At 40.2% G+C, this 24899-nt stretch overlaps 2 protein-coding genes across 4 annotated transcripts in view; one reads left to right on the top strand and one right to left on the bottom strand.

Moving 5' to 3' along the window:
* Positions 1–19680, top strand: part of TM6SF1 (transmembrane 6 superfamily member 1) — a 23425-nt gene extending 3745 nt beyond the window's left edge. The window contains exons 1-10 of one of the 3 annotated variants that reach the window (XM_027644371.1): positions 40–180; positions 2088–2191; positions 2695–2792; positions 3768–3871; positions 4714–4796; positions 5970–6091; positions 10574–10678; positions 12649–12741; positions 13699–13818; positions 19302–19680. In XM_027644371.1, coding sequence (XP_027500172.1) covers positions 89–180; positions 2088–2191; positions 2695–2792; positions 3768–3871; positions 4714–4796; positions 5970–6091; positions 10574–10678; positions 12649–12741; positions 13699–13818; positions 19302–19493 — 1113 coding nt within the window. In that variant the 5' untranslated portion in view covers positions 40–88 and the 3' untranslated portion in view covers positions 19494–19680. Of the gene's footprint in view, positions 1–39; positions 181–2087; positions 2192–2694; positions 2793–3767; positions 3872–4713; positions 4797–5969; positions 6092–10573; positions 10679–12648; positions 12742–13698; positions 13819–19301 lie in introns of those variants that run through there. The other 2 variants (XM_027644372.1, XM_027644373.1) reach the window with 2 other exon arrangements.
* Positions 19681–20844: 1164 nt separating this feature from the next.
* The window catches only part of HDGFL3 (HDGF like 3), a 63829-nt gene continuing 59774 nt past the window's right edge, over positions 20845–24899 (bottom strand). Inside the window, exon 8 of the mRNA XM_027644550.1 lies at positions 20845–22236. Coding sequence (XP_027500351.1) covers positions 22231–22236 — 6 coding nt within the window. The 3' untranslated portion in view covers positions 20845–22230. The remainder of the gene's footprint in view (positions 22237–24899) is intronic.

The following is a 24899-nucleotide window of genomic DNA, read 5'->3' as shown; positions in this document are numbered from 1 at the left end:
CGTGCGGGGCTGGGGCGAGGCGGTGCCTCGGGCCCGGCGCGGCGCTGGGCTGGGGCGAGCAGGGCGGCCGCCGCCTCCCGCCGCGGCGATGAGCGCCTCGGCGGCCACCGGCGTGTTCGTGCTCTCGCTCACCGCCATCCCCGTCACGTACCTCTTCAACTGCCTGGCGGCCACCGGCAGGTGAGCTGGGCGGCGGCCGGGGCGGTGCGGGGCGGGGGGTCCCCGCGGGTGTTTTTGTCGGCGGCGCGGGGCTGAGCGGGACGGGGCGGGCGGCGGAGCGGGACAGCGGGGCGGACCTCGCCTCACCGCTCCCGGGTCCTGCCCGCGTCCTCCGGGATGCAGAGGGGGAGCGCAGCCTGACCGCTCACCCCGGGACCCTCCACGCTGCCGGTGTCCATCACCTGGAGCGTGTCCCGGAGCTCCGGTCAGCCCGGGCTGGCGGTACCGCCGAGGGGACAGAGCAGCCGGGACCGGGGGCAGCCTCCCTCCGGCTCCCTGTCCAGGCATTCACAAACAAAATCCAACGAGTGGAAGAACTCGCCAGCCTCGGAGAGCTCCCGCAGGCTTCCTGCAGGCACCCCCTGAGCCTGCGAGTTTAACTAATAATGACCGTGTGCCCTCGCTCTGCCAAAACACGCGGTCCCAGGATAAATGGCTGGTCTAGAAAAGAAAAGTCTTTCTTCACGGCAAAAAACGGTTCACTCAAAGGTCTGTGTGGTATTTTGTGATCCCAACAGCCTGGGGTGTTTTGCAACTACTGCACAAATATTTGCTTCATGTTTTAAAGGCTTTGCTACATCTGTTCCTTCCTCATTTTCCTCCTTCTGGCTGATAACAAAATTTTTGGTTTCTCACTGCTGGAGTAATGTCGAATAACACATGCTGACTTACTTGATTCATTGCCAATATTTATTTCAAAATGATAGACTGCAGTAAAAAGTCACTGCAATATTAACAGCTGTAACAGTACGAAGAAATTCATCCCTGGGAAAACAGACTATCAGAAGATTCAAACCATGAAATAAATCAACAAGCTAGTACTGCTCATCCTGACTCAGAAAGTATGTGTATATATATTCTGAAATATTTGGTCTTGCAGATTTTTTGCAATAATTTTAAGTCAAGTTTCACTATGGCTGAAATTGTCGTAATATAATTTGTTTGTACACAATTTGTTTTTCTTGACACAGAGTGGTACTATGTATAAATACCATATGTATAAAATGATGTATCAGATATTTTTAGTTATGCATCTGTACTTTACCTAATTTTCCCCTTCATTTTTTTTCTTGCACAAAATTGAACGCTGAGGAGGGCAGTCTAGAGAGCTTACTTAGAACTTTAAAACAATTTTAAACTGGTTTTCCTAGGTTGTCTTTGGAGACAAATTTGCTTTGTGCCAAAGATTTGTTGTGCTTTCCCCTGTCGTCACTTTACATGCACTAACATTATGGCTCCATCTCCAGGGAAAAGATGTTTCCACTGAGCCCACCTGCACTGATTATTGAACCCCCTCAAATGGTCCTGCCTTGTAGGGCCAGAGAGACCCCTGGTAGCACTTCAAAACTGAACATTAAAGCTAAATCCATCATAGGTGCTCCACACTGCCACTCCTATGCCATGGAACTGATGCATTTTAGTTTTGAATATGTCATTTCCTGGGTAGATAATTTATTGCTGAGGTTAGATGAAATGGCCCCAATGATCCTTTTTGGCCTTGAAATCTCTATGGGTTTGATCTTCACCTCTCATTGCCCTTTAATTTTCCCATGATTTTTGTTTATTTTTGCAGATACCAGTATGAAAACTGATTTTAGTCCGACAAATCTAGACTCCTGGATATGTTGTTTATCTAGCTATTTTCGTATTTTCTTTTTTTAGCTGATCACATGTGAAAATAAGTTCTGCAGAACTATAAAATAAGTACTGTGATGGACTATGAAAAGGACTTTAAAATCTACCTTTTAAAGTATTCGAAGTTACTTTAAGAGTATGTGTGTTTGAGGATAGCTGGTAAGAAAAGCTGAAGAAGCAAAATTCTGTCTTTGTCTTTCTTTTAAACTTGTTTTTTTTAAATACTGTTGCAGTTCCTGGGTAATCGTTGCAGTTGGATTGCTGGTTCTGGTTCTTATTGCTCTGTTGGCTCGAGTTCTTGTCAAAAGAAAACCACCAAAAGACCCGCTGTTTTATGGTATGTCCTGGTTGTGATGAAGCTAAATTTCCTGTCCCAAAGGAGGGACTGACTAATTTGCCAGCAAGGTCTGCAACAGACTGCCATGGGTCATGTATTTGCCTTGCTCACCTGCAAAAATGACAACTCCCTCTCCGCCTCCTTTTTGTTGTCCTTTCTCCTTTCCAAGTGATGACTACAGTCAAGGCTGTACAATTCATGTATCCAAGATTTTTGAAAGGCTACATAGTCCTTTCTGCAGACACTGACTTTCAATGGAGGCTGTGCCTACAGCTCTACAGAATTTCACATTCCTCAGAAAAGCTTCCTAAGAACTGTGTTGACTAACCACTAATTAAAAAATACTGAGCTATGTGGGAAAGTCATATTGTGTGTTAAATATCTGTGACCTCAAAGTAGATGCAACTAGTTCAATAGATCTCTGTCTGACTGAATTTATCAGACTGTGAAGCAACTGTGTGATTCCAAATCTTTATTAATTTCTTTTCCTTATCTTATTACAGTTTATGCTGTATTTGCCTTTACCAGTGTAGTGAACCTAATAATTGGGTTGGAACAGGATGGAATTATTGATGGATTCATGACTCATTACTTGAGAGAGGTAAATAATAGTTTGGCTTACAAATGTAAATAAAATCTTCACTATAAATAACTTGGTGTAGTATTTGTCACAGAGAAATAGCCATTCATACAAACACACATTCAGTGGGTCTTCTTGAATTTTGTCATTGACCTGCTTTGTTATTGTTATGGACAAAACCTTCTCTGGCTTGAAACCACTGACTCATTTGGGAAAAAGAATGTACCTTTCATACTCCAACATTATTTCACTTAGTTTAAGTAACACTGCTCTGTATTAACTTCTGGGAAATGGATGGACTGCACGTGTTTGCAGAAAGCCATAGACAGCACCCAGGAGTGGAGTCTGGCAGCACCTAAATGTGTTAGCAAGAAGAAAACAAAATTGCTGGTTTATTTTTGCCTAATCACTTTACTAAAAGGAATTAAAGTAGAGCTAAAAAATGATGATGCCAGGTACCTAGTCAGCAGAATCTGTTGGCTCCTGAATATCAACATCCACCAAAAATAGCTCAGTAAGAGCTTGATATGAAAGTCACTGAAGTCATTGAAAAGATTCCATGAACCTAAGTGAGAAATGAGTTGGACCTTACAAGGTTATACGTTGGCATTAATATATTCAATACTGTTGTAGATCTTTAGGTTGCTAAATATATCTGCATTTGTTCCATACTAAATGTATCTTTATTTTGTAGCTTTTATCACTAAAATATGGAAAAGTCATATTTCCATAATGTAGCAGAGTAATGCTGACAGTCACACAGAGGAGTTTTCCCCCTCATCTTGCCCCCTATTTTGCAACTCTAGAACTCATTTAATTATAGCTGATCCTGCATACATCAGGTCTGTGCTTGGAAATGTGTATTGTCAGTCAAAAACTGTACCACTGGATTGCAAGAACGCCAGTTACTTTTCTGAACTTATCTCTTGCTGTTCTTTATTATTTATTATTCTTCCTGTAATCACTGAATCTCTTCTAAAATACATGTTTCCCCAGGGTGAGCCATATCTGAACACTGCCTATGGCCATGTGATCTGCTACTGGGACGGCTCTGCTCACTATCTGATGTACCTGTTGATGGTGGCAGCTATTGCATGGGAGTAAGTCAGTTTGATTTGTGTACTGTTTGCTTTGCTCCCGTTCTCACATAACCTACAAAGGGCTTTCTTTTCTATGCAGTGTTCAGATTTTTCTTTCAAGGCGGTTCCATGTTTTAGGCCAAAGCAATGCTGCTAAAATTTCATTACATTCAGGAGTTGTGCCCTTGCCAAGTTACCCTCTCTCTCAGCTGCCTAAGCCCAGCAAATGCATGGGGATGTATCTGTTGCAGAGTCAGCAGAGAGCAGCACATCTGCACCCTTACTTAAAAGCTTAAAGATGATGCACATTAAAAGCATGTGTGAGAAAATTTGTTTTTCAAATAACAAATTTAGGATAGGAATAATGCATTGCTTAGCACAACATTGAGTCTCTCATCCATGTTAGAGAGTGTCATGAAGTTTAAGAGAAAATGGTTATTTCTAGAGATTCTTATGTTTCTTGCAGTTTAATAGGAAGTTTGAGAAAGTAAGTACTTCAGTTCCAGAGGCTAATGTACCTGCTGGTAATAGAAGCATTAACAGTATGGAATTAATTATTAATTCTTTTATAGTCTGGTACAACCTGTGATGTGCAGACTCAGCCTTGAGGAGTGAAACATGACAGTAAATAACTGAGTATGCCCAGAGCCCGTACTGTTCATGTGATAACCTTTAATCTTGTCATATATGAATGTAGGATCTTTCCATATCCCCCTCTAGGAGGCAAGAATCCACTGTTGACTTGTGGTACAGATTTTAAAACCTTTACATACTAAAAAATAACCCTGGCAATGAGTATAATATTTGGGGTAGGGGATTTTTAGAAAAGGTGCAATAATTATTCCGTTCTCTTTTTTAAACAGACAAAGCTATAGAACCATTGGTCTCTACTGGCTAGGTTCCATTATCATGAGCATCATTGTCTTTTTGCCTGGAAATATTGTGGGTAAGGAAGTAATTTATATGACTAACTTTTCCCTGTGAAGCATTTTCTAAATTCAGCATTAGGCTATCTATATTTTACTGCAGTCTTGGTTCATTTCTGTAACAATATGAAAGAGGAATTTTAGGAATATCAGCAGAGAGCTACAAGATATTTTGAAATCTAAATATGAGGAAGGGAAGATGGAGACCAGGGGAGAAAAAAATACCAAACCCTTTCAACTTACATTGCTCTCAAGGGGAAAAAAAATACTGTATTTTGTTATACACATAAGACTTTCATCTAAACTAGGTTTAAATAATTAGACAAAAAGTATGTCTTAGTATCATAAGACTATAAATCTTATTTTACATAAAATTTCCAATTTACTTAAAAGTCTGACTTCCCAGCAGCTTAAACTGATGCAAAGTTGACAAATGTTCAACTGAGAAAAATGTTCATATGTCCAAATAATTTGTAAGTTTTAGAAAAACTCACTTTGGCCCTGCTTTTTATGACAGAGGAGGAATATTCATGGTGCAGGCTGGGGCCAGCCCAGTGCCCTCCTTTGTAGATCCACCACAGAGAAAAAGAGCAGATTTAGTGCAACAGTATCCCTTCCTCTTCCCTCTAGGCAAGGCCAAGAAACTTGCTCCCAGGAGCATTCCTCCTGCCTTCCTTTCTGACACAGAGAGTAGCCTGTGTGAAAGACAGATTTTCCTGATTTACCTGGGCTGAGGATATCTCTCGGAATGTTTTGTCCTCAGTACAGGCCTGGAGAAGGAATCAGGACTTTGGAAAGCAAGTGCAATATCAGATCTTGCAAAATGGATACACTTTTTTATTTCCATTTTTTTAAAGAACAAGCTCTCTGAATCAGGTTCCATTGAGAGACTTCAAAGCTGTGCCATCCTGTAGGATTACCTGGTGCAGAGTGACAGGTGTTTTCCCATCTTCCTAAAAATCCCTGATTTCTGAAATGGCTTCAGTAAAATAGGCCCTCCATTACCTGTGACTGTACCAGTAATGAGCATGTGATTTTCAACAAGACTTGTGTGTTTCTTTAACAGTGATTTCTAGTGTTTTATCTTTACATTACTATAGCTGCTTCTGATTTGATATTACAGAGGATATTTTTAAATTCTTCTGCAACACAGCTTACAAATTCTCATAAATCTTATAATAATTCTTTAACAGGCAAATATGGAACAAAAGTGTTTCCTGCTTTTTTCCTAAGTGTACCATATATCTGCCTCCCCATATGGGCTGGGTTCAGAATTTATAACCAACCTTCAGTGACTCAAGACACTCCAGTCAAGGTAATTTTATGGTGTTTCAGTGCTGGCTACTGTTATGAAAGCTGAAATATGCTGGCTGCTTCTGGTGGGTTTTATAGGTCCCTCAGAGAGCATGGGATGTAGTGTGACTGTTGTGACAATTGCTGTTGGGCTGAGTAGACACTGCAAAAATGTCTATACTGGAGGACTATTTCATCATGGTGGAATAAGGAAAAAGAATCTTATGTTTAGAGTAAAGAACCCATTTGTAGGTGTAATTGTGTTTCTATCTATTCAGTTTCTGACTGCTTTAGTTTTTTTAGCTGATGAAAATACTGACCTATACCAGCTTCATAAAGCACCACAAGATCCCATAGAAACACTACAGGAAAGTGTTCTTCTGAAGGTGACCTGCAGATTTCATGCATTTAATAATTATTTGTATATGCTTTCTTCAATATTAGATTTTACAGGTGAGATGTTGTACGTAAGTGGATAAGAAAATTATTTACACACTTACTAAAAAAAATAAATCTGTAAAAACGTTTACTTAAAACTCCTTAGACTTTTGCCTTTGAATTTACTAGTTGGATTGTAAGATCAACTGAGCAATCAAAACAATGCATTAATAGTTCATGCACTGTTTTATTAAAAAAAAATAAAAATTCCCTGCAGTACAAAGCACAGAACAGATCTTTTAACTGTTGATTGCTATAAGCAAGTTTATTGCCACAGCACTCTGTATCAGTTGTAAGCAACAGAATCGACTAATATTTTTGCATCACAAGAGCTCCTGAGTCTCAATCAGGTTCATTCTGTAACTGGAAACATAGACAGAGGTGAAGGATTAGTTCCCATTCCAGAGCCAGGGGGCCGTCACTGTGCACAGGCAGAGCCAACGGCAAAGAGTAACGGCAGGTGATGCACGGACAGATTTTCCCAGAGATGTATGAAAAATAACATCCATCCATCCATCCATGATTCTTCAGTAGGAAAGGCAGGCACAGACAGATTTTCATAACTCCTGAAGTTTGAAGAACCACTACAGAAACACAGCTTTTAGGGCAAATCCCTATGAAAGGCAAATTAGGGGAGTCTTCAGGTGCCAAACCTTCCACTCTCCTGCACAGGCTTATAGGAAACCATATGCCCCATCCCAAAGCAACCTGAGCTGATTGATGTAAAAGAATCAATAATTCTGGCCAGAAACACATTTTTTAGAGTCATCAAGGTAGAGAAGTGTAGTTAAAGGTAGTGATGGCAATTTTTGCTGTATATATTAGTGAGAACAGCCTTTGCATGGAGGATGGACAAAGGTTTCAGTTTGTTTTCCTAGTACTAAGAACAACCCAGAAATGGACATTATAGGAATTGCTGCTTATTTGCTGAAATACAGCTATGTCTCCTGTGCTTATTAGGAGCTAAACTGCTTACCTAGGTTTCATATTTTAATTTGGTATATATTGCAGAGAAACTTAGTTTTAAAATTCTATATATAAAAAAAATTAGAAGTACATGAAATGCTGGTGATCTGAAAACTTAATATTACGCTTCTTTGTGAATCCTTTGTTGTAAACATAAACTTCCTTGCTCAGAAGGTCATAGAAAAAGCCTTGATTCCTGTCACTGGGACTTCCTACCCTTCCCAAGTTGTTTGTTTTTTAGAAGCTGTATTTTATCTTCACTGGTAACTTGTGCTCCATATCCGAGCATGCCTGTAAACCTTAACATGACTACTCATGAATTTTTCATAGAAGTCTCTCAGTCCTAAATTAAGTATTGTTGCCAGGAAATAATTGTGTTTAATGCTACTAATCAGTGAGCTAATAATTTTAAGTCCTGAACATACTTAATTATCTTTCAGTAGATCATTGACAATTAGCTGTAAAATTGAACTTTTTGAAGCTATCGTTATTCAGAGTTGGTATTAAAAGATTTAGGAAGAAAATGTAGCAATGGTTTTAAACATGATAGTGTTAGTATATAGAAAAATGCTTACATGAAAGCAATAGAAGCAAGGCATATTCTATTGGCCAGGGTATACATTGCTATAATATTATTACAAATCAGTTAGTTAAAAAAAATAATCAATGTGGGAACAGGGAGAGGTAATCAAGTTTTGGGTGTTTCCTAGTAGAGATGGATCCATGGGAGCAGAATGGAGTTATGTCCTCATCTGCAACCAAACCAAGCTGTGCTGCAGTATTTGCAAAGCCCAACAGATTTATCTCCAAGTATATTAGCTCAGAAAAGTTTAATATAATTTAAAATTCACTAACAATTAAAACACAAATTCAGATTTGCACATGAATTCTGAAGGGACTTTTGCAGACAGCATGCAAAATTATTCTGATGCCTTAAAACTGATCATGTGAGAACCCTCTCAGAAGTTATGGAAAATAGCTTTTTCCTGGACGTGAGAGAAATTGCAAAGCATGCCTACCCACTTCCTTGCTACACAAAAGAAACTCTGCATGAGATCTGTGCAGAGTTCAATGTTGTTTGCTGTAAATGGGAAACCTGTGGCCAGCCTGCTCTGCTTGGCCAATGTACTTAACATGTAATTCATTTTAGCATTTATTGATATGCCTTTGCTGTGTAAAAGAAAGGCAAGGAAAAATTACCTTGTAGCTGAATTCTGCCAGCAAAGTGCATTCTGTCTTTCGAATTCTTGCTTCTGCTTTTGTTTATTTTTTTTTCAAGCTTTGCATTTTTATTTTGTTTGCACACATGCACAGAGGAAAAAAAGGTGTGAGTTTTCTGTACCCTGGCAATTTCACAAACTCAAACTACACCAAAGGTTGTCTCCACTTATATTGGCTTTGTCTCCAAATTCTCTAAGTACAAGGTTCTATTGTAGCTTTTTAATTAGAGTAAATATGCACATTCATTTAATATTCATTTTGAAAGGAGGAGTGATACATATCTATCTATATTGATATAGATAGATAGATAAGCCTCATACTTAGTCAAAAGTAGAAAGAAAATATATCAGCTTTCCTAGGTAGTTACATCTGAAAATTATTTGTAAATCAGCAGCCTTGGGAGACCTTTGCCTTTCATAGGAATAAATATTAGACATCCTTTGCAGTAATATTATAAGCATTCCTACACTGATACTGTGAATACTGAGAAGTGACACCATACTGCCAAAACAAACCTGTTATTTGTGTTTGAAAGGAAAACAAAGGTGTCACTTTTTTTTTCTTGAAAAAGATCCTTTGAAAGAAAAACAGAAAAAGTATTATGATGGCCTATGTGTTTACAATAGCCTTGTTTTTGTTAGCCTAGAATTCAGAGCTAGTAGATTTTACTCAGGAATTGTGCTTGCAAGATTGTTTCTCCTGTTTCAATAACTTCATTGTGAATGTCTTGATCCCGAGTGCTTTTAACTGTGCCCTTGCATCCTAATTATTGTTTTGCTCTTTGGAGACAATTCCACAAGTGTATAACAGGAAGGAAATCAGGTTTTTCTTTAGCTGTCTGCATGCCACCACAGAGCTAATAAAAAGGAAGAGGAAATGAGTAACACATATACATGGGGAAGTTTTCCCTCTGAACTACAGAAAGATATGCTGATGTGCTTACAACTTTGTGACTGCACAGTGCAGAAAGTGCACCTCGAATTATTTTCATGAGTCTTGTAGTTTTTACCGTGTGGGCAAAGGGATGACTTTGGTTTCTCCAAGCCACCTCGTTAGATGTGGATATGGCCTTTGTTACCATGGGGTACGAACCCTTCACATCTGCCCCTGCAGAGCACTGGGGGGATTCCTGTCCTGAACTGAGGAAAGGAGGCACAGATCAGAGCCAGAGAGAAGTGTTTCAGTGCCTGCCAGAGGAATCCACAGCACAAAGTGATGAAAGAATGAAAGGAAGGTTTTTCCACATACTCCACACGCACATACACGCACATTTCATTCTCTAGTTAGGCATTACATATTAAGATATAATATTTGCTTACTGAACTCAGCAGAGGACTCAACTAGCCACAGAAAAGCTTTTATTTTATGCCAGTGATAGTCCATTGATTTCAATAGTGTCACAAGCTGCTGAAAACCAGCATTTGCTGTCAGTAATGAGATGGACCCAATCTTTTTACAAAGCATACCAGATTCAACTTCAAATGTTTGAGACAAACTTATGTTTCCAAGGCTTTTCTACATAGAGACATTCAGGAAAATTAATTCTAATTAACAAAACACGCAATTTTGAAAAAGTTAGTTATGCTGCTTTAAAGCCTTAGGTGATCGCAGAGTTAATGTTCATTTGATTTAGGTTGCTTTGAAATGGCACTAATCTGTATTGAAATGGCTTTAGTTGGATCCATCCATTTCTAGAGTTTATTCAGATTAATTTTCCTCACTACATCGTATCAAGCCTGAAGTCACCTTTTTAGATGTGGAAATATTTCTGTCTCTGAAATCAGTGGATAGAAATGATGTTTCACCACTTCACCCTCCTTGTAGTTAAACAAGTCACATGGAACTTGGATGTACTTACTAAACATGTTCTGTGTTGCAGGTGGTTCAGGAAGTCCAGAAGAAAGGGCTCTTAAGACGACCAATAGATTTAATGTTAGCTGCATACCTCATCCTAGCAACGGGGTTTTGCATATTTAGGGGCATGGTAAGTTGAACATGTTTTAATACTCTGGCCTCTAATGTTCAGTCCAACTTTTAAATTTGAGTCTGTATGAAAAACCATGTACATTGTGGTCAAGGGAAATCCTGTAATGTTTAGGGTTCAAATATGCCTTAGATATAAAAGGACAAATTATTCATGATAACTCTTGGTGCTTTTGCTTCTCCATTTTGTGCTGTGTGAAGCGTGTTTTTCAAAAGGAGGTACACAATCATGAGAGTAAATAGCATCCCAAGTGCAAATCAACATGACCTAAAACTGTTTTCATTGGCCTGTTGTTACATTTACAGCCAAAAACGTGGAGACAAACAAACTGAAGGAATTCTGTATTCGTGTTCCTCTAAACAGAAATGCATATTTAAAATTATATAGGATATCAAGTTAACTTCTATCTCATGCAGTCTAAGAGAACATTTCCACCTAAAAGGCAAAAAAATTATCCATGTTATCCGAAAAACACATGTTGTTTCTGCTAACCAAGGGACAATTTTTTAAAATGTTTGCTCTCTAAGTATAGTTGATTGAATTAAAATTTCTGAGGGAAGGAGGCAGTACTGAAAATGCTTTCAAGAGATAAATCCAGTAGTAGATAAGTGTAGTCCCTTGTCAGCTCTAGTGTATTTTCTGTGTATCATTCAGTGAACAAAGCTTGAATGTTTATCCTTTCTAGAATAGTTCAAGTAAGAGGTGATGATAAATACCCAAGGAACATTTTATTTACCTAGTGCAGATTGTCCCTTTGTAGTTGTGCTGCTCACATTACTCTGCTATCTCCTGCTGCTTCTCTGAAAACTGGCCTCTCAAAACCACTTTTTCCTTCTACTTTGTCACAGACTGCTTTATATCATACAGATCATGCTGCTTCAGAGCACCACTGATACACTGCTACAGTGATACAGTTTTACCTGTAATTTCACTGTGGGAAACATTAGTCTCGTGGTCTAACTTGGTTCTGCAATCCCATTTCATTTCTCAGAGGATTGTTTTTTTTTTGATTTTGAGAGTGTGGTCATTTCCTTATAGATTTCCTTCACCAAACAGGAACTGCTTACTGGCTGAACATCTCTGTGCAAGCTGCAGGAACCATGATTTTGTGAAAAAGCTAATAGAATATAATCCATTATAGTCCACTCAGACCTGCTTCTTGTATGCCCATGTTGGAAAGAACAGGAAGGAACATCCACTGGTTGCAAATCTTTGCACTTTCCCCTCAGAGTCACACAACAATGAATTCAAGTTATGCAAAACTTACTCTTCATCCCTGTAGCTCAGGCATTAATGATGTCATAACACACAGTGACAGCTGCTGATCCAGATTGCTAACTCATTTCAGAACAGTATCTTTTGTAGTAGTTTTAAGGGCTACTATGAAAAGGAACTACTTTTGCAACTGCATCTCTCCATGTTTATTTGGAACTTGTTCTTTCTATAGGAATGTAAAATCCAATAATCTTTCCTTTGCTACTCTCTTAAAAACTATTATTACTGTAAGTAACACCTGTCTCACTGCATTGCTCTCTGTTGCTACCTTGCCCCAGTGCAGCTCTTCTTAGACTACATTAATAGTTTACTATCCTAAAACTGGGTGCTTAACTTGAAGTTTCCACTCTTAGAGCAATTTTCCATTGGAAAGTACATTTGCTGGGATCAAAGGTTGTTTATCAGAGCAAATCAATAGCAATTATACTTTTACTACAGCATAGCCAACTGACCAAATTCTCTTCCAGTCAAAGTCTTTAAAGCAGGCTGCCAGTATTTCCTCCCAACCCCCCAGAGCAGGAGCCGAGAGGGGGCTGCATTTCACCTTTTAATTGCTGATCACATGGATCACCTTTACAAGCCTCCAGGGTAGCAGTGCTGCAGACCACTGGTGCATCTTTAGGGCTGGTAACAGATGTCAGGTTGGCTGGTTTTAGAATAAATTGTTCACGGGAAGTTCTGAAAATTCTCCTCAGATTGCCCTGGACTGCCCTGCTGAACTCTGCCGGCTGTATATTCAACTGCATGAGCCCTACATAAAAGATCCTGCTGCCTACCCTAAGCTTCAGGTAAAGCATTGACCATGGAGCAGAGTGTGTTAGGGAGTGATTTGTAAACTGGTGCAAAGATGAAGCCATGGGTTTCACAGATGAAGTTCATGGCAAGTTAAACAGTGTTTCCTATTTTCTAGTATAGCCATTACAGGGCATCAACTCATCATTGTGATAAACTTAGATTCAAATTAGTTACCCAGAGTAACACATCCTGATTACTCAAGGTTCTTGTAATACAGTCCACGAAACAGATCTGCATACTTCTCTTAAAATGTTCATTCCCCTTCCTTAGAAGGGCAAAGCAGACTTTCAGTCTGGAATAATGCAGTAAGAAGGAGTGTAGTAGGATTAGATTCCTTAAGCTGACATTCACTTCTGTCTCCAGTGACACACTCCTTGAAACAGGACACTATACAAAAAGCCTTGCAGATGAGGGAATGTTGTGCTTTACTTTTGTAATATTGGAGGTTGCCATTCTCCTGCAAGCCTGGCTGCTGCATGTGGACAGGGCCTGAAGGAGTCAGAGGATGCAGGGGTGTGGCAATGAGCAGAAACCAACTCTGCTGGACCAGTTCTTTCTGGGAAAGGGGTGGCGTGGGTGTATCTCCTACCTCCCAACTGAGAGTGCAATGGAGCCTGAAAAATGGACACCCACGTTATGTTGGACAAGGAGTTAGGTCAAGCCATGCTTACTGGCACGGTCTCAAGATGGCAAGGGGTAGGAAACATGTCCTGGGCAAAGAGAAAACAGCCATCAATATTAGGGGAGACCTTAGGGTAGCTGGATCTAGTCAATAGTATCCAGGTATGAAATTCTTTCTTAAAGAAGTTAGAGTTGCAAAAAGGCCTTGGAATCACTGCTGCCAGGAGTGTAGTTTTGAGTAGTCTCAATCCCTCAGTAAGCAGCTGGCTGATTTTCAGATGCATCTCCCTCACACTGCAAAGCAACTAATATTTGTGTTTACAATGCAGATGCTGGCATACATGTTCTACTCTGTGCCATACTATGTGATTGCTCTGTATGGCCTCCTGGTGCCTGGCTGTTCCTGGATGCCTGATTTAACCCTCATACATGCTGGAGGACTAGCTCAGGTATTTCTTTGCAAAATGTTCACTTTTGAATTACAAGTTAATAAGTAGACACCTATGGAGTAAATAAGGGGCCCAGGGCTTGATCTTTCCATGCAGGTTTTATGCTAATGTAACTCAGATCAGATCAGTTTTTGTATCTGTAAAAAAACCCTTAATTTAAGGGAGCGGAGAATCAAATCCATTACATGTCTCTAATGACCACACTGTTGCTTTAGCAGACTTCTCTCCTTCTGCACAATGTTTTTATTGTGCTCATTTAAACCTTGTTAAGCACCCATGTTTAGCTGGGACCATGAAGGAAACCTGTCTTAAAGCTGTGACAGTCAACCATGTAAAAAAATCCCAAACACAACAAAGCAGCACAATATATTGTTTCCATAGTATGTGTTGGCTAACTAGGTTGTTTGAAACATATAAATGGAAAAAAGTATCTACTGGTCACACAAAATGTACAGTGTCAGTTGATGATGTGGATACAACCCTGGGAACCTCCTGGGCCACAAACCACAGTAACACCCAAACATACTTGTGCTGCCAAAGGCAGACCAATGATCATACTTCCTTAACTCAATGCCTTCTGATTCTCTTAAATAAACAACAGTGGTTAATTACTAGATGGTGCTGATGCTTATGAGGAGACTGACCAAAACAAAACAATTCAACAGGAACTGATAAATGACTTCTCATAACATACAGATGACCATTAAACAGTTGAGACACAGGAACAATTGATTTGTACTGAATGTAGGAAATTAAATGTGCTCTGAGCATCCAGACAATGCAGAAAATGTGCACGTAATCCTGCCACAACAGTGAGAACACAGGGACACAGCAATAAGTGTAATTCAAATACCACTACTAGACAAACAGACCAACACTTTGTTCCTCAGGCCTGAGATAACAATCATGGATACAAACTACAATCCACTTTAACTGCCCAGTAAGGATGGTGGAATGACATTTTCAACTTGTGAGCAATTATCAGAGAGAATAGACTTCTTTTCTTTTTTCTCTCCAAACAGTTTATAGAGAATCTTGAATTATTAAGTGATATTAAAACAGAATCTGGCAAACATTAATGAGGAGGTTTAGATGCTTAAAAGGCCTTATAAATATTATAAAACTGTGTTTAGCCTAAATGTAATTTAGGAAAAAAAAAAAGGCAAAAACTAGCTAAAGTAGGCAAAGTCATATCAGGAACTTTTCTTTACCGACAGATTACTCAGGTCTCATAAATTCCCCAGACAATGAGGAAAGAAACTACCCCTTCAAAGATTTTTTTACCACAAGGAAAAATAAACCAGAAGTCAAAGTGTGCTGACTATCACAACCTTGCAAACTTACCAGAAAACTCAGCCTCCCCACCTGGAGGTGATTTTTGTTTGTTGGTTTTTTGTTTGTTTGTTTTTTAATGTTTCCTGTAACAAACACTTGCCTTTTTTTAATGATGTTTTATCCTTTTAGATGTGTGATGCAACATTTTGTTGCTGAAGTCTAAAACCCCTCTGTTGTTCTTTGTGGTTTGGCCTCAGGATGTCAATTTGCACATTAGATGAACACTCAAAATTTCCCATTTCACTCTTTAAAGCTTGTCCTGGCAGCAGCAAACACTGTGGGCTGAGAAAAACTGTTTAAGAGAGCTGTATGTTGCTGTGTACTCCCCATATTTTATCTTGCTTCAAAAAAACATTCCTTGACATTTGGGAGGGTTTTTGGGGGTTTTTTTTGGTAGTTTTTACCTAAATGCACTGCAGGATGAACTTCAGTCATCCTACAACTGACTATGATTTAATTGATTTGACTTGGTGAACTGTGAGCAGGATGGGATGTAAAATGCATGTGACAATGAATTGAGGACTCTTTCTATATTATTTTTGGGTTTTGCTATTTTGAGGCAAAAAACACATTTCCAGGTTCATCTGCTGTTTTCTCAAGTTAAAACACTGTAATTTATCATTAAAACATATATAGTTACTGGAACACATTTTGCTTCCTATTATGCACCAAGGTCCAATAAAGGTAACTATCTATTGGTGGAAGGAGTGGGCACTGCTCCCTGGGAATGAACACTGCTCCTACAGATGGGAAATGTGGAGACTTCAATTTTTATTTCTATCATTATGATGTACTTTTTACAAAAACAAGTCACAAAATACCATATGATGCATCTAAACTAAGATCTTCTAAAAGTGCCTACTAGCCTTTCACACACAGAGACATATTTATTGTTTTTCAGAATTACATGTAACTCTCAGCTCTGTTACTAACATTTAGACTCCAAAACCAGTTATGACCCAGTAATTATTAGACTTTCTGAAGCTCCAGGAGGAGCTCTTTAAATTTCACGTAAGTAAAGTACCATGAGCTCTGATTATACAAAAAGGTTGGAGCAGCCTATGACCTTGACGAAATTAGTATTTCTGTATATAAGTGAGCCATGGGAGAAGGGATGAACAGCCACAGCCTTGCTATCCAAAAGCATTCTGTCTCACCAGCTCTCTGTAGCCAATTTCTCTGTTTTATGAAACAGAAAGTTTTCCTCTACTCCCTCTCATAGTGTTTTTTTTAAATTATGCAGTTTTTGGTGGCTAGTTTCTGTAGTGCCTACTTATCTACCTTTGGGACCCTAAACCCAAGGAATATATTTCTCTAGGTTATTCTCTCCCCACTCTATTTGATGGCTTTCCTTAGGCTCAGGAGACCTGATCCAAACCCTTGAAAGTTACAGTCTTTGCCTGATTTTAGTCAGTCTTAAAGAAAAGGCACAGAGTAAAGAAGGACTCCTAACCTTTTTCCAGGCCCTTCTCCATCCCCAGCTGGAGGGCTTTCTTGGCTGCAGGGTAAGAAATAGTTGAACTATTGCCTATGATTAGGCAACAAGGCAAAAAATATTGTAAAATAATCCAAATCCAAACTACTTCCTATGGACAGGAAGCTTAATGAGTAGTAGGCATACACAAATTGCAAGCTGAGCAGTGCCATATCCAGCACCCAGCAGCTTCCAACTGCTGTGGGAAGGCAGGATCAGCAGATTGGCCGAGGCCCCAAGGGTAACAAAGGCTGGATGTCAGACACGTAAGGCTGCCTTAGAAAGTTACCTGTAGCATCTCATTTGGTTGATTTCTCAGCCAAGGTTTAGGGATTGGTTTGAGCCTCAAAATTCCCTGCTTGGAGAGGGCTCAGTAACAGAAAGCACCAAGGAATGGCTTGTTTGCTGAGAGGCCCTGATCACAGCAAGGTAACACAACAGACCTGTGGTTTCTCTCACTTAGCACAGCACCAGCCTGTTGCACACAGAGCTCTATCTTACAGCTCTTGTCTTACTGCTCAAAATTATTGACTTGGTGCAAGTCTTCCTGGTACTTGAAGGAAAAGCAGGACTGGGCTATTGGTGAGTGAGAGATCTGCTTTTAAGACACAGAACAGTCATAGAAATGAAGCACACAAGATTAAAGACATAACGCAATTTCTACAGAGGCAAATCAAATAAATTAAGAAAAAAAAGTGACTTTAACAACCTAAATATCCTCCCTGGTAATGAAAGGAAGAAGCAATGTGTTACATTGAAAAACAAGTCTAATAAACAATAACTTCATTATATATGGTGCATCATCAGCTAATAAAAATCTTCATGGGCTACAGACAGGACACGTTACTGCTTTTTGGTTTAACAATGCTCAGAGCTCACTAATGTGCCACAACTCTTGCAAGAGACAAGACCACACAATAAGGCTTAGATACTCAAAGGCATCTTGGAGTCTCTGAGTGTTCTGGGTCTCTCAGAAGCATTCCCTTACAGTTCTTTCTGACAAGGTTTACTATGAATTATTAGGAATTTACTGTCAACTTACTGCGATGCATGGCTGGCCACTCTCAGAGACAGGCAGACCTCACAGTCCTCCACAGCAAGCAGGTAGCTTAGTGTCTTGTTCACCCCAGAAGAGGCTCTAAAATGCTTTCAAGAGGTTGTCAGTGTCTAGGTAAACACCAGACAGACCAAACTTCCTCTGCAGCCTGATGGTGGCTGGTTCTCTGCCTGGGAATCTGCTGCTTCATGTAACAAGTGGGCTTTGGTGCTGAGAATTAGTGCTCTGGCTGCCTGGGCCAGGAGAGGTAGCAGGGATCTGAGCCCACCCAGAAGCCAAAGGCAAGTCCTGCCTGAGACAGGTGAGAACAAACGGGCTGCAAGAGGCAGACTGAATTACAAGGCTGATGTAAACAGGCTGCTGACAGCGTGCCCCTAAACATCTGTTTGCTGTGTAATAGCTATTTACAGAAAGATGCTAAGTGGCACTCTGCTGAAGTGTGTTTGTATTTGATTTAGTGGATTATTTTGTTTCCTGGCTCAGGTTTGCTTGATAAGCTCTCCCCATTCAGTGGAGGTGGTTGGAATCACCTGAAAACCAATTTCCTGTTCTGTTTTGATGGATGGTCTCAGCCTAACCTTTTGCTGGGATGGTGTATTGAAACACCTGCACTGTATTTCCCCTTCTACTTTGCTGTGACCAGAACTGTGTTCTTTGTGACTTTTAAATGACTCCTGCTGAAGCCAGAACAGAGGAAGCGATTTGGCCTTAGTGTACTCCTCTGTGTTCCTAAAATTCTGGTGTCTCAGTGCTTTGCTTATGTTTATCTTCTCATATCTCCTCCACTGCTAACTAAATAATAATAAAAAACCCCGACACATAATAGTTAATGTGAATGAGCTGCAGCTTGAAATAGCAGGTAACAGATGGAAACAAAAGACAGCAACTATCCTGACACTTCTATCTTTAAATGTTTGTTTATGCTAAAAATATGCTTCAGGCCAGCAAGCTTGTCTGTGCCTATAACCCTCACTGCACGCTCAACCCATACTTCAGAACCACCCCAGCCCAAAAGCCAAATATTGCAGACATTTTCTGAAATCATCGGGAGTTCTGGGATCAGAATCTGGAACACTCTGGGTTTAAGATTAAAAAAACAAAACCTAAATTCAAACCAGAACTAACACAGCTTCCAAGATTTTACTCTAACTTTATTCAGACTGTCTGCTCCTACTGAAGCCTAATGCAACATTCCCAGGCAGGTGGGTGCCAGTCCCACCCCCTGACTGGGCTGAGCAGGAGCTCGGGGCTCTGCGGGGATGCCACTTCCATGGCCATTTGCCTGGGGAAGGATTGTGGAATCTCTTGCACAAAGTATGATGCAGAAGCCAAGGGTGCAATCCTATACCTGATGTATCAGTGCCACCATGTACATAAAACAAACCTCCAAACATGCCATTCATGGTTCCAGTTATGTCTCTTATACCAAGATATTAATGATTTTAGTTTAAATTGTATTTTTATACCAGTGTGCAAAAGGATGATGGATAATTCTGGAATAAAAGGGCTGGCTTGTAAAATGTCACGAGATGCAGTCTTGCATGCAGATTATGCCATCTTTCCAAAATATACATCAACTTCACCTTTTTTAATATAAACGTTATATACACACCACAGGCTCAATTTTCCCATATTGGTGCTTCTCTTCATGCTCGAACTCCTTACATCTACAGAGTCCCTGAAGAAGCAAAAGAGTTTTTCCTGATATTGAACGTAATGTATGGGATTCTTCCTCAGCTGTTCGCTTACAGGTGTGTCAACAAGCCAGAGTTTTTTATGAAACCAAAACAAGAAGATAAAACAGAATAGCACGACTGTTTTCAGCTCCTCTCCTTGGTTACGTATATAATTGGGTTGGGATGTAACTGAACTGCTCAGATGGAACCCAAACGAAGCGTGTAAGATGTGTAAAATTGCACAACTGTGTAAAGTTGCACGGTCTGTTTTGTTTATCCTACTCAAAAAGGGAAAATAAAGATGACTGCCTTTAGCACCATTTCTCAACATTGTGACTTTGCGTGGCAGTGGATTGCCAGTTCCCACAGCTATTTTTAAGTAAGCTGCTTTGACAGTTTTAGAAATACTGCATGAAGTTAAATAATAATAATGATGTCAGTGTTTAGCCTCCGCACGCAGAAGAACAGCAGTGCCAGCAGTCCCTGCACGGCTACTGCGGAACATGAAGGTCAGCATTGTGAAGCGTGAAAAATTAACATACATAACTCTGTCACATGCACACGTTTTATTTGTCAAAAAGTATGTCTTGTGGGTCAGCCTTGTTAAAAATCCCAAGAAATCTTTTAAGAAGCAATCAACTGTTATGGTAAGACTCCATATATGAGAAGCAAATCATATGGTTTTGTTAATTCTCTTAAGGATTCACCTCTGCAAGGACTGCTCACCAGCACCTGTGGGCTGGGCACGGAGGGCTCAGGCCCGTGAACCCCTGGGCTCACACAGTACGTGCATTTTCAGAGAGGAGGGGTTTTGGCTGTGTTCTCTGCAGCTACTTTTGCTCCTGCTGCTGGGTCATAAACAAGCAGCGGCAAACACAGTGACCTTGGCTCGGGCAGCTTATGTTTCTGTTTGCAATTACCAGCTATTTCTATGCCTCCTATGTGTGTTTATATTAAAAGCAGTACACCTAGTGCCTTTCTCACAGATGAAATTAGCTGATACATTTTAACTGGAAACACTTTATTTTGGGATGTTGACTTCTGGGTGTTTTGACTGAAAGAATTTTAGTTTTCTTTCTAAACCTAATCAGTAACAAGAAAGCATCAGTTCATGTGCCTGAGTGCTGCCCCCTGCACGAGGGGACCTTCAGAGCACTGAGAAATCCAGGCTGTGACAGTCTCCTGCTGAAGGCTGTGATGCAGTTCCCAGCAGTGCTCAGAGGAGAGGCTTTACAGGTTTTACACCTCCAGCCAAAGGGACAGGTCCAAAACGAACACAGCACATCTCAGGCAAGGCTTGTAGGCACCCAGCATCCCTGCTGCGGGCTCCTTCCAAGTGCACTAGACTTTGGGATGGCTCCATCCCAGTCCATCCTCCCAGGGAAACAAACCCAGAGCTGTCAGGCTGTCACAGGACATGCTGCCTCACAAACAGGTATTTGAACCTCCGATGTTACTTCTGATGATTTTAAAGAAACTTTGAATACATTCAAGGTGAATTTAATGACCTCCCGTTATCCAGAAAAGGCAAAGTACAGAAAAAATAAAAGATCTCACCTGCACTTGTATCTATTATGGTCAACTCATGTTAACAGAATGTTTTGCTTTAATACTTGACTTACATTAATACCTCACATTATTACACGTATGAAGCCAAATATGACGCTAACTTAGTTGCTTACAACCTCAAACCTTACTCCCAATACACATTCCAATAAATTTATTCTGTAAAAACAATACATTTTTTTGTTTCCTTTTTGTTTTGTGGTTTTTTTGTTGGTTTTTTTTCTGTGTGTTTGTTTTTTTTTTTTTTTTTTTAGTTTTTTACAGTAAACTCATCAACTACAAACCTTGAATACGCAAAAGATGTTCCAAGGACAAGCATAACAAGGATTGATAAAACCAGACTAAATATGTTTTCACAATAAAAGCTGGCATAAAAATAAATAAAAATCTCTATTATCACAATAGCAACAATAATGTACACAGAGTAATGGATTTGGAATGCTTACTTACTAGTCTAGTTCTATTTCCAAAAGGAAAAAAAAGCCAGAATGACAGCATCCTTTTTTAAGCCTTTCGTTATTTAAAATTGATGTTTTGTTTTGGTTTCCCATAGGGTTCTATATCACAGTAAGCTTAAAAATGGAAAGCATCCAAATGAATGATTTCAAATTGTGTTGGCATTGGAAAAAATCCTTGTATTAATCTAAAGAAACACAAAAAGACTTTCACTAACTCCACATATAGGAACTAAGTCAGATAGTGTACATTACATCATGGTTTGGAGAAGTATTAAGAGTATAACTAGCTAGGTACTTCTAATAAGGAAAGGTATTTTATTACATTATTGAACTTGGCGGTGACCTCAACTGAAGAAGAATTTTTCTTTTATGTTGTAAACTGATCAGAACTCAAGAAAGAATGGATATAGGGAAATTTAAAATTATGTTTGCACGTGGAAGATATTGTAGCATCGTATGGAGGGGACTAATTTCTAAGATTTAGTTGTGTTTAAAAAACACTGATTTAGAATGATATAATTTGGAATTACACCTTTTCTGTCTAGAAAAGGAATGTAAAATGTGTTCAAGTATGCGGTATCTTCATAAACCTCAGCCACTGGTAAAGGGCAACTTCATGCAACCAAATAATATGAAAATCAAAAAGTAACCCTTAGAAAAAAGGGTAAAAATGTCATTTCTGCAAACACAACAGATAGGAATGTGAATAATGTGCATACAAACTGGGATGCTGTTGATGGTACTAATGAACAGATGTGGTGACTCATATCAAATCCAAGAATATTAGACAACCAAACATGTAACCTTCTTGTGTTTTCCCTTAATATTCAGCAGTCATTATGTTGGTTAAGTCTGAAAGAGAGAGAGAGGAAAAAAAAAATCACATTTAATGTAAGAAATAACATGCTGCAACAAACTTGGTACAATTAACATCTTATTCACACACTTGAAAGTCACAGGTACAAGTAACCACCTGATCTGTTCATACAGATTTTTTCCTAGAAAGCTGCTTATGCTACATCAACTGAACATGCCACTACAAAATATTAAAGAACACCGTTTAAAAGTAAACATTCAGGGCTTTACTCAAATAAGCAGTTCCAGTGATGTACGTGGGCGGGTTTTTGTTTCTCCAGTGACTCCATGACAAATCTTGTAGCATACTTCAGGCACAACCAAATTTTGCTTTTTTCCACTATACTAAATCACTGATGGACTTTGTGCAGCAGCTCAGGCACTGCTGCATTCCTGGATGCCCAGCCACGAGAACACCCTCTTGTTCCAATACACGAACACTTAGCAAGCATGAGGAAAGATAAAAGGTTTTGATTACTAAGGGATCCAAATGTTGCTTCTGAAAAGGAAACAGTTTGGCTTGAGTTCACTGTAAGGTGATGACAGAAAAGGAAGAAATTCCCACTACCATGGTTGAGTCAAGGTCAGCTCTTGCTTTCCCTGACATTAATGGGATCAGGATCAGAATGTCCTCGTGATCATGGCAAGTGTCTTCCTCATATTAAACAGAGAGGGCAAAGCTCACCTGCTGGCACTGGGATACACTACTTTACCCAGCAACATGACACCATGCAGTGTGCCATGACTACCCAGCCCTGGCCAAAGCATCCCTTCTCCTTTGTAAAGAATTCAGAGTATGAATGCTTGTCCACCCACACCCTGATGCATGGAAAGAAACACCACACATGAGCAGCATGAAGGGATTGGTACTGTATTTGGTGTGATCAACAAAGGAAAAAAATCAGCATCAAGGAATAAGTGTGTGTCGGGGGGTTCAGGTTAAATCCACTGGGGATGATGGAATTTTCATTTTGCACAGGATCCTGAGGAGGATATGAAAATAAGGCATTTTAACATCCCTTCACTAGCTGTTTGCTGCCTAAGCTCTCTCCTGCTCTGGTCCATCATACCTGCTGTGTGTGATGCCATGGTGATAGCAGACTTGTCTATCTTGCTTCTCTTGTCTAAGAGGATGAGAACATTGAAGCGCCATGTTGGCACTCTGGGATCCTGATCTGGTTGCTGCACCTCTGAGCTCAGGGCAGTGTTTGCTCAGTCCAGTCCTTCCCTCCTGTAAGTTGTTTGCGAACAGTAAGTAGTGGAAATCTGCCCTTTCCGTGTGGGAGGTCCTGGTACATCCTGACTAATGACACATGATCAGGGGTTATTATAAAATGCTCAGGCATGGAGTGATGATTTACAGGAACTGCCTGAGACCTGCCTCCCCCAAAAGGTGTAATCACGTGCTGCTCATCCAGTGCACTGCACTCCACTAACCTCTCTCCTGTTTCCCAGTCAGTGAGATCATACTTACAGGTGCTTTGGAGATGTGGCTTGGAGGGGTTCATTGCAGCTTCTTTGCCTTCAGATGTGGACACCCATTAAAACAGCTACACATGAGTTGTCAATCAAACCCTGCCTTCTGCTGAAGTTCTCAATGACAGCTGCTGCCCAGCACTGACAGGCAGGATGGGTGGTGTAACAGTCCATCCCTACAGTATCACTCTCACATCCAGAACAGAATGCCACCCTTTTGGAGTATGAAACCTTCGCACTTATTAACAACAATTCCCCTCTCGGCTAAGGCCAGAAGGTTGGGTAGGCATCACTCTAACGCGGGGTGCTGGGAATATGAATACTTCCCCTTATGGATGTGGCTGTTGGGCCACAGTGGGGCACAGGAGGGACAACAAAGAGCCAGGTATGCAAATTATCTTCTACAAAAGCTTTCATAGTTTCCAGTGCCATCTTCCAGCATAACACACATTTTGTGTCCCAGGCACACTGGCAGGTGCCTCAGAAGTCAGCAGGTCTCCCATCCCCAGATGCAGAGCCCCCGGGGCAGTGCTCAGGCCCTCGCTCCTTCCCCTCCCCTGCAGCACTGCCGGGCTCTGCCGCAGCCGCTGAGCGAGGATGCGGCAGAGCTGAGCAGTTTCCATGGTCTCCATGGTTTCACTTCTCTTCAGAAACAGATCAGCTCTCATCATCTTTGTTTGAACAAGTCTCTCAGCTTAACTCTGAGCTACGGTACAACGTGTGCCGTGCTGACCAGTGCTACTGCACATAAAGGAAACAGCACAGGGAAGGACTGAGAAATTTCTGTCATCAATAAAATGGTAGGACAGAGAACACAGTGCAGGGAATAAAAGAAAATCCACAAACTGACGTGGTTTTTTTCTGTCACTGAAAATTCCTTCCTCAACAGCGACTGGCAACTAATTCAACCATCCTGTACTTTAAAACACTCTCATTGGATGGGCAGAAGAATAATTATTTACTTGCTCTGTACAACTGTCGTTATTCTATGTTGTTTTAAGGTTAAAATGGTTACAAAATTCAGTGTACACAGAGTTGTAAATATTTCATCTATACTGGCTGCTGATGCCTTAAGCCCCTAATAGTTTTTTATTTTTCTAGTATTTGTAAAACTTGTAAGTTTTAGTAAGTTTTAAAAGCAGAAACCCTTCCCTTCCTTGTCCCTTTCCCTTTCCCTGTAGCAC

Source organism: Corapipo altera, unplaced genomic scaffold (genome assembly GCF_003945725.1).
Source record: "Corapipo altera isolate COAL_440 unplaced genomic scaffold, ASM394572v1 50, whole genome shotgun sequence".
Taxonomy (NCBI): Eukaryota; Metazoa; Chordata; class Aves; order Passeriformes; family Pipridae; genus Corapipo; species Corapipo altera.
Note: the sequence above shows the minus strand (reverse complement) of the source record. Positions and strands in the feature narration are given on the sequence as shown.